Raw genomic sequence first — 10,148 nt, forward strand, 5'->3', positions numbered from 1 at the left:
CACTTGATGTATTTCACAGCCAGTCAAAAATACATGAAATCATAGTAATTGGCTTCAATATCAATGCATTTAATTGTAATATACCCTTAAATATAAATTAATCTGATTAAATTTCTGATTACATTACATACTTAAAATAATAGTTACCATTACTTTCTTAGTTGTAATAAGATTTTAAAAATCATATATTCCCCAAAGGACATAGTAATACTTAAATAGATTAATAAATGCAGCAGTAATCTTATAACAAGAAATAAACAATTACTATTTTAATTTTGTTTTATTATCACAGTTGACATTAATGCAATGGATTTGTAATAATAATAATATGTATATTGACAATTACGGTCTGTATACACTTGAAATCATAGTTATATTTTCAATATTATAGTTTACATACAACTGTTATAAAATATGAACTTAACATTGTTGAAAGACAATATACTTGTGATAGTGTGAAAAGCTTATTTATAGATTTATTACTAAATTTTCTACATTACGCATAAATTTTAATTGGACATTGTTTTGGAAGATTTTAATCGTGCCATCACAATGTTATGTAACGCTAATAATTATCATTAAATTTCTAGTATCATCAATGTAATATCGTAAAGAAACATAAAATTGTTACGAATAAACATCTTAAAATGTAAAAATCAGAGAATAGTTCAATTTATTTTTCATTTCAAATTTAAACATTAGGTTCTGTCTCGCTCAAAGTGATTTGTTTAGGAGGAGCGAAATCGGCCTTCCATACGTTTTCTTTGCAATGTTCAACAGCCTTAAAAAAGAAACACGAAAATATTTATTATATCATATATGTATATATAATTTCAATGAATTGCTTCGCACTAACACACACATGTGACAGCGAAAATTCTACCTAAGATATTACATGATGCATAAGATAGCTTTAAATGCTTCACTACGACATAGTATACTATGCATATATTGTATGGCATTTTGTACTGAATTGCTACCCATTTGTATTATATAAGGAACAATGCAATGAAACTGACGATATAAAATTTCTAATACGTATCAAGTTTAATCACGTTTACTTACCTTACATTCGCGAGCTGTTTCATTAGTAGAACACCAGTAGACAGGACCCCATGTACAATGCTTTATACGATTTTTTTCGTACGATCGTTTAATTCGCGAATTTTCCAAAGATACCATTGAATAATCATTGGGTGCACAAAGACCTATTTTACTACATATTTTGTAAATATTTTCGCGCTTCTTGACAATATTTATTATACTTTGCCCATAGGAATTAATAATCGTATTGCACTAAAAATAAGTAAATGTTATTATTTTACAAAAACTTTTAAACAAGTTGACAAAAGATCTAATCAAATTACCTTATGTTCTTTGTCTGCTGGTAAATGTTTACATACTTTAGACAACACCTTCGTAATGCTGTTATCAACATCTTGTACGTCCAAAATTTCATCTATTACTGATATAATAGATTTGCACAAAGCGCATTCTGTTACAGAAGCTATTAACACGATAAATTTCCGTTACGAACATACGTTAAAACTGATATTTTAATAAGTAATTAATATTTTAAATATTTCTTAGCCACCTTTGATTTCTTGTATGTATAATGAACAAAGTCCAAGCATAGTGCAAACTTGCTTCGGTTTGACATCTTTTGTGAGGACATCAATTACAGCAGAAGCGTATTTACTAACAAATTGGTTACATTCTTGAGAAACAGACTTTGGAAGATGATTACATACTCCAAGTACTGCCCTTTCAACTTTACTTCTTTCCTTTTCATTAGCAAGTACCTTGTCAATATAATGCATAGCGAATTCGCAGATTACACAATATGGCCCTTGTATACTTTCTGATACTTCAGTACTTGCTGGAGAATTAGGTATTTCATTTGTTACTGAAACATGAAATATATTTTTGAAATACCCCAGGAATTTTATAGATATTGTATTTTTATTAACTCTTTGAACTCCTTTGTCGAGCGTTCACAGACACTCTTATGTCGAGTCACACTCGACATTTTTAAATTGCAGGTTTAACTCACAAGAGAGTTCGGGAGAGCGTGTTAGAATTTATCTATGATTTTCGAGTATCAACAGCCAAATTAGGAAGACCAGAAACAAGTGATGACAATGAATGACTAAATAGAAAACCACATTTCATATTTCTGCAATCATAAGGATAAACACATTGCTAAAATTATGCAGTTTGCTTCAATAGAAAAATGCCCGGGGGAAGAAAAGAAACTAAATAAAGAAAACAGAAAAGAAACTTCAAATTGGTTCCTATCTACAACTGTCTTTGAAACACATTTCAAATACTTAAGATAATACTTAACATAGTACTTAAGATAATAGAGAGTTTCTGAAAAGGAGATTAGAAAAAAAATAGAAAAGTTCAAAGGGATAACTTATAAGAAATTTTCATGCAAAGCACTCAATAAATATATGTATATACATACAAATTTCACCATTTTTATCCGTAATAAAATCATCTCTTGGACCAGGATTCTTTGAAACATCGCACAATTTAATATAAACACATACTTCTTGAGGTGTTAAATCAGCCAGCAATAACTCTATAAGTTCTTTACTATAACCTTTAACTAAATCTGTGCATTCTTCGACCAAACTCTGTGGCAAATGATTACATAGCTTATCCAGTTGAGCTTGTATGTTTGCCTGTAATATTAGGATGTATTTAGTGATATTATATCTTTAAATATGTTAAAGCATATAAATGCAGTTTGTTTGTAACCTCGGTCTTATTATCTTTGATAACTTCATAAATTTGTGACACAGCAAGTAAACATAGTGGACAACTAGGTTTGCTCTTTTTTTCTTCAAGCATATATATTGCTGGAACACTGTGCCACAATGCCATCAACTTTGCATCTGGACACAGGTGTAACATTGGACATATCTGTAATTAATACTATATGATACACTGCATTTATTAAATAATCAATACACGATGAACTTCTACACTAACTTGAGATGGATCAATTTCTTGAACCAAAATAGCTACAATAGCATCTCCATAAAGATCGACAAACTGTGTACATTGATTTTCTATAGATTCAGGTAATTTCTTACATACTTTTCCTAATGCTTCCTTTACTTTATCCTGAAAATAATAATCAATAGCATCATCTTGATATAATTTTACATATTTTTTTATCAATACCACGTTATGTAAAATATTATCGTAATTATTACCTCTGTGGTAGGATTCGTTATAGCTTCTTGTATAAAATGTAATATATATTCGCATAACGCACATGTTTCTGTCCCTTTAGTGTCTAATAAACCTCCTGATACAGGGAATGGTACTGTTCTTTCAATAGGCAATTGCATTGCTTCAACTTCTGATTTACTCAGTTGTTCATTACTATCATCTATATTCTTAGTGTCTGAAAGACCCTGTAATTGATAGAACGGTACCAATCTTTCAATAGGCAATTGCATTGCTTCAACTTCTGATTTACTCAGATGTTCACTATTATCAGCTTCCATAGCTTTGTTTGCATTTTGGAAAATACGTGTTCCTATTGCAGCTGCAGATTTAGGTACCAAAGGCCAAATTGGCTCATTCTACATAATATAAAATATTTTCATTAATGACAATTCAGAAATAGCAGTTATGTTAGAAGCATGTGTATAATTTAAAAAAAAAGATATAAACCTTCAATGCTTTGTCTGGGGTAGGACATATTCCACCCATTTGACAAACAATATTAGAATTTAAATCTTTTGTAAGATATTCATATATTTTTGGATAATATTCATCAACTATAGCCAGACACTTAAATAAAAGATATAAAGATATGTGATTAATAATTTGAGATATTCTTTAGAATATTTCTACAATTGATAAATATTGCAATACTTACCTCAGTAGAAAATGATTTGGTTTGTTTACATAATCCTTTCAGAACTTCTTTAAATTCTGCTTCTGTAGTATTAGCTACTAAAAGATCTCTTAAATGTCCTACTAGTTGTTCACACAATTTGCATGGCAGGTCGTCATTTACATCGACCATACCCACACTTGAAAGTGGTCTAATTTCTACTTTCAAAGTCTAAAATGCAATTTTCATAAGTAACTTAATCATAATATCTTAAAGTCGTTACATTATATTACTTTCTAAACTCACTTTATCAGCATCTTCGTGTTTGTGGAATTTGCCACTACACTGACCAGATAAATGACAAACATTTTGAGCATTGAAACTTTCTTGCAATTGAGCATATATCGTGTCAAAGTAAGTTAAGATCGTAGCTGAACAAGCATCTGAGTAAGTACCAAGTTCTGCACATACATTAAGCATTTGTTGTAACACTTTATCACGAGGAGTGTTATTTAGTTTATGTTCCATATGAGCTGCTACTGTGTAACATTTTGAACATTCATCAGGTTCATATTCATCTTTTTCCAAAGATCGAGATTTTACTTCCTTAGTCTAAAATATAACATATTTAAAACAATAAGGATACCTTTTAGTATAAATAATTAATATAGGGAAATAGTTTGCATTATTAATTACCTTAGATTCAAGTTGTCCATATTCCATTAACAATTTGTCCATACGAGCAGAATTACAAAGTCCCGCAACAGAACAAACAATAGATGGATTCATCTCAGACGCTAATGTTTCAATAAGTTCTGGGATAAATTGATCTACAATTGTTATACATTCTTTCACAATTACGTTTAGGTGAATAAGCCTACAACTTCCTTCAAAAACAATTTTTAAATCCTCTTGGGTTTGATTGCTCTCTAGTTGGTCACGAGCTTGCCGAACCATGTCCATGCAAACATTACATACACTATCATTATCCTCTGGTACTTTCAGATTCTTCCATATAGTTTTGATACAATGTGTAGTTGCATTACAGCCTGCTGCAGTTCTACATTTATATAAAATAAAATGTTTTAGTACTATTTTAATTTTTAATGATGTTATATTTAATGCAAAATTTTATGAATATGAAAGTTTTTATTATGTTTCAAATACAGAACACAGCTATACACACATACATAAAAATAATGATTAAAAATTAATAGCTATAAACTTGTAAAGTGAGATAATGCAAAATATATAATATCAGAACTAATAAAGTATGTACTACTGCAAAATTTATCATGCAATCTAAAATAACGTGCAATGGATATTTTTCTTATACAAATATCTATGATAATATAATAGTATTAGTGACGATATTTTATATTCCTTATTTTACTATATTTTATTGAACGCACTTGATATTTTCACACCAGTATGAAGGTCCCCATGTACATTCCTGTTGACCCAAAAGGTAGAGATTTGCTGGACCCTCGGCGTTAATAACTACCCTTGCTGTAGATACTAAAATAGATATGATAATTATTGAACACAATAAAATATATATCCATATATTATATTTATTTATTTTTAATGTTATATTATTATATAAAACATTTATAATATTCACGATATGTCTATGGGAATAAATTAAGTAAAGAAATTAAACTTTTGTTTCCCATGTTATATTATTTTAACAATAAATATAAAAACAATATATTCAACATCTTTATCTAGAACATATCTAACAAAAAATATATATTTAGCAGGTTAAAAATACATGGAAGATTCTTGTTAATCATAAACTATTCCTCAGTAATTGTTAAGTACTGACTCATCTCATTCATCTGAATAAGCAAACTTTGTCTTTTGTGCGTAATAATAATGCGATTATAGGATGTAACAGAGGAACCAAATTAATGTTATTTCTCAAGTGGTAAATATTAAATATGTAATAAGCTGTGCCTTTACAAAATAATCATAATATTATGGTTCCAAGGTACATTAATAATATTGCGTGTTTTCGATAAGACTTCAACAATTAAGACGTAAAAAGTACGTTTCGAAAAGGTAAAACAAATAAAAATATAACGCAGGAAAAAAAATTTAACGTTCAATTACGGTGCAGTTGAACAAAGGAAATGAACAAATTAAATGCAGAATAATCGAGATGCTTACCAGCAAGGATCGCGCAAAGCGCGATCAAAATCTTCATCTTTGCTGTGTAACTTTCCAATTTGTTTGCGACAAGGGTACTAGTAAGAAAAGTTCCCGATTTAATCGCGTTACTTCTTTGTTGCTTTCTTATCCACGATAATGTTCAGCGGTGACGTACAATTACCCTTGTAACAACGTAGTTGCAGAAAATATCGACAAATTATTCAACGATCGGACACCAAGCGCTGCTGTCAAGTGACTGTTTCTAACGCTTATAGATATAACGCAGCTACGCATTCTTTGACTGATGAGTATTCTCTCTCCCTCTCTTTCCATGTCGCTAAACAGCCAATAAGAACTCTGTATCTAGAGCCACGGTTTCCATCACGTGATATGAATCTCCTTTCTTACTCATTGCATACAAGGAATTTGATAGTTTATGCTGTTGCATTCTTAAAATGTGAGACATCTTTGAAAATTTCGTCGAATTGAAAATAGAATTATGCATGACCATTTTTCAATCAAACGACTAGGGTAACTATGTTTCCTCGCTAATTAATCGTTGAATTGATTTTAACTGAAGCGGACGGCGTTCGTGGTGTCATCTGTTGGTATGTATATAAAAAGTGTACGGTATGAGAATAAACGTCGTTTTGATTGTGCTATCAGAATATTATTGATTCTTAGATAAAAATCAGCAATTATTTAACGATTAGTATAATTTATTTCATAGTAGAAAGATAAAATGGATTAAAACAAGAGAATCATTTCCTACGATATATAAAAAAATGGTTATATCAACTTGTAATTATGTATGATGTATGTATAGCATACGTCGATAACGGATACGTAAACGAATTCTAGATAAAGTACCGACATTTTGATCGATCGCGGATTTGATATTCCTTTGTGGCGAAACAACGCCAATTTACACAAAATCACGATTTTGCTTTTCAATCTCTTATTTCTTTTTTTTTTCAATTGCGCGAGCTATAAAAATTTTTCATTAAGTGTATGCAACGAGTGTCTTGTAACTTTTATATATACATATATATTTTCGGATTGATTTCAAATTTTACTATTATAATCACGATAATTGTGTCTTACTACAGTACTAACGAAATTTCAAAAAGTTTCAAAAGTACAATGCATATAATACATATGTACATTTATAACAAATTTTCTGCGGCAAGTGTCCGAATACTTTGGTGAATCACTGTACGTATGTTCGATGTACATGTGTAAATACATATCGCAGTCGCTTCTTTTATTGTATATCATAATAATCATAATAAGGACCATAAGTTTAATTAAATATTTCGCGCAAATTTTAATTAATTTATCTTATCATCATAATATTGTGGTTATTAATATCTCTAATTAAATATAAATATTAAATATTCATATTTGTAGTAGATATGAAATACTATTACATTACTATGTATTAATTGGTTATATTGATACGTTATCAATATTTTAATTATTAAACAGTCACTACCTCGAAATTACGAAACTCATTATATTTCCAAATTTATACAACTATTTTTAGGTTCATTTCGTAAGTTTCCGTTAAAGCAAAAAAGCAATTCAACCGAAGATAAAAGTGAATTATATTACAACATTAAAGTTCTTATGTTAGCATTATCGGTTCACACTATGCCATGGCTGTGACAGTCATTGGTGTTGAAAAATAATGTTCACTGATATAGTAATATCATATGAGCGTTTATTATTAACCATTGTAATGGTTTTGCCATAGCATATGCCACATGTATGTCACGTATAAGTATGCTTCATGCTTTCGTATACCTAATTCGTGAAAATCAGTAGTCTATTTCGAGATGAACAAATCGAATCATCTATATTCGATGTGTATTAAGTCATCGTTTGTTTTAATAGCAATACGCAAGTCCGATATAGCGAACATCGTTATTATTATCGTCGATACAGTGTCAAATATAGAATCAGGCACTTCAAGCGAAAGCGGTCAATTTTATACAACGCATTTTATTTTCGAATTTTCACACAATCAAGAAAGTACTCTAATTACAAATCAGAGTGTCAAAGTTCAATCGTGTTTGAGAGTCGAAGGATATCAATTTGCTGTAGATAGAGCGTGATACGAATATGTAAAAAGACTCTAAACAGTAGTGTCGTCTTAACGCATCGCTATCTCGAAAGGTTTTAAAAACTTCCTGTGATAAAACCATATGTAAAGAGGCATTTCTAAAGAAATAAAAATTATATAATTTAGTTAAAAAGTTAGTCTATTGTCCCTATCTCTTTAATTCAAGACTACAAATACAGCACAAATTGAATTTACATTTTTTTTCATTTTGTAATTTCATTTAATATCACGTGATTTTGCTACGTTGTATTTGATGAAATCGATGACTATTCGCAATTAAAGGCTAATATCTATAGGCCAATATACCTGACCATGCTACTATTATCGATGCAATTAAATAAATTGGTCAATGATTAGTAACTATAAATTGTAATTATGATTAATAATTTAAAAAAGATGTATTCCCTTAATTATGTCATTATCAATGATAGTTTCTATTTGACCTTGTTCTCGATATATAGTACATTTTGAGTTCTGTAAATCTGACTATTTCGATAGGACATGTCCAAATTGACATCCAAGTGATAAGTTGACAATAAATATGAGCTTAATATAACGTATGAGTTGGAATAATTGAAAATTCTTCAATTAGGCGTTTTCTTATGCGAGTGTAACAGATGTAGGTTATATTAATTTTTTGAACACACAATTAAATATTCTATTATAGGAAATATTATGAGATAAATAAATATCACGTGTAAATTATATTAGTCAGCTAGTTTGACGATCTTTTAATAAACAATTTTCAAGTAAATTGTACTAGGAACTGTGGAAGTTCCGAATTTAAATTTACATATGTTATTTCTACTTGTGAACATACCTGAAATCCGTTGTATGCGGTATACCGGTTGAAATAAGCATTTAAATGAGTGTGTACAGAATGCATTAGAGAATTGAATATAATTTTTAGAAACTTCGAGTAATACCAGGAATTATTGAAGAGGAAGATCAATGACAAAGCACCTACATACCTTGAAGTATAAGCTATAGTAATTCTAAACATCTCCTGTGTAAGTAACCAAATAACAAATTGCAGAATATAAAGTTTGTTATGTCTCGTAAGCAAGATTAAATAGTATATACTTTTATAGTATTACAAACTCCACTTATCGCTGGACATCCTGTATACGTATACACAAAAGTATAGGAGGAGCATCTCACTTTTATTCTTCACAAGATATAATCGATATTCTAAATAATTTTTATAGATTTTGTCTTTTTATTATTAAAATTGAATGTTTTTGCGTACTTTAAGAATTATGCATATTACGTAATATAATATTGAATATCATATTTGTTTCTTTTAAATTTTAAGTTTAAAAGTCAAAGTAAGTAATTTATGAAAAAAATAATTCCCAATTGTTTCCGTGGTGTAGTGGTTATCACATCCGCCTAACACGCGGAAGGTCCTCGGTTCGATCCCGGGCGGAAACATTTCTTTTTTTTTCAATCAATATTTTCTATAGTAAGAAAATAGATCACAATATTTTAGTCATAGACGTATATCTATGATTGTAGCAATCTATTCTTAAATATTTCTACGAATGTTTACGTACCTTGCAACAATACAAAATATAGAAACATTTTTAGGTATCTGTGTTAAGGATTCTTATATATCCATACCAGCAATTTCTACCAAATAAATTTTTTAATAAATTTCACTTGTTTGATACATATACAATAATTTATTTGTGATTGTGTCATATCGTCATGTACCATATCCTTATCACTCGCAATATTGTCCATCCAACCTGTAACAAGAGTGATCGTACCTAGTTCCGCTTTTCTCCGTTAGGTGTGTCGTAATCTTATTCTGTGTAGTTGATAATATTGTAACTGATATAATAATGTATTAGATGTTACATAGATTTATTTAATATAGTATCGTAGATTATAATTTTCCCTCTGTCTAGGATTGTCTTCAATATGATATTCTATAACATTAAGAAATAACTTTATTTAAGAATATCTCATTTACTTGCTGTAAGTATTAATTTAATATATTCTTTT

At 29.3% G+C, this 10,148-nt stretch overlaps 1 protein-coding gene and 1 non-coding gene across 2 annotated transcripts; one reads left to right on the plus strand and one right to left on the minus strand.

Annotated features, from left to right (window-relative positions):
* Positions 1–261: 261 nt before the first annotated feature.
* Positions 262–6,300, minus strand: Sap-r (prosaposin). Its single transcript, XM_072008186.1, has 14 exons — positions 6,032–6,300; positions 5,272–5,377; positions 4,556–4,919; positions 4,166–4,471; positions 3,902–4,090; positions 3,694–3,813; positions 3,228–3,602; positions 3,001–3,135; positions 2,767–2,931; positions 2,471–2,690; positions 1,595–1,906; positions 1,368–1,507; positions 1,066–1,296; positions 262–781 (listed from the first exon to the last, which is right to left on the minus strand). Exons 1-14 carry the CDS (start codon positions 6,066–6,068, stop codon positions 692–694), a joined length of 2,790 nt encoding a protein of 929 aa, XP_071864287.1. The 5' UTR covers positions 6,069–6,300; the 3' UTR covers positions 262–691.
* A 3,199-nt stretch (positions 6,301–9,499) lies between these two features.
* Trnav-aac (transfer RNA valine (anticodon AAC)) lies at positions 9,500–9,572 on the plus strand. The gene has a single exon. It is a non-coding gene; the product is annotated as a tRNA-Val (tRNA).
* Positions 9,573–10,148: the final 576 nt, after the last annotated feature.

This window comes from Bombus fervidus, chromosome 8, assembly GCF_041682495.2.
Source record: "Bombus fervidus isolate BK054 chromosome 8, iyBomFerv1, whole genome shotgun sequence".
Classification (NCBI taxonomy): domain Eukaryota; kingdom Metazoa; phylum Arthropoda; class Insecta; order Hymenoptera; family Apidae; genus Bombus; species Bombus fervidus.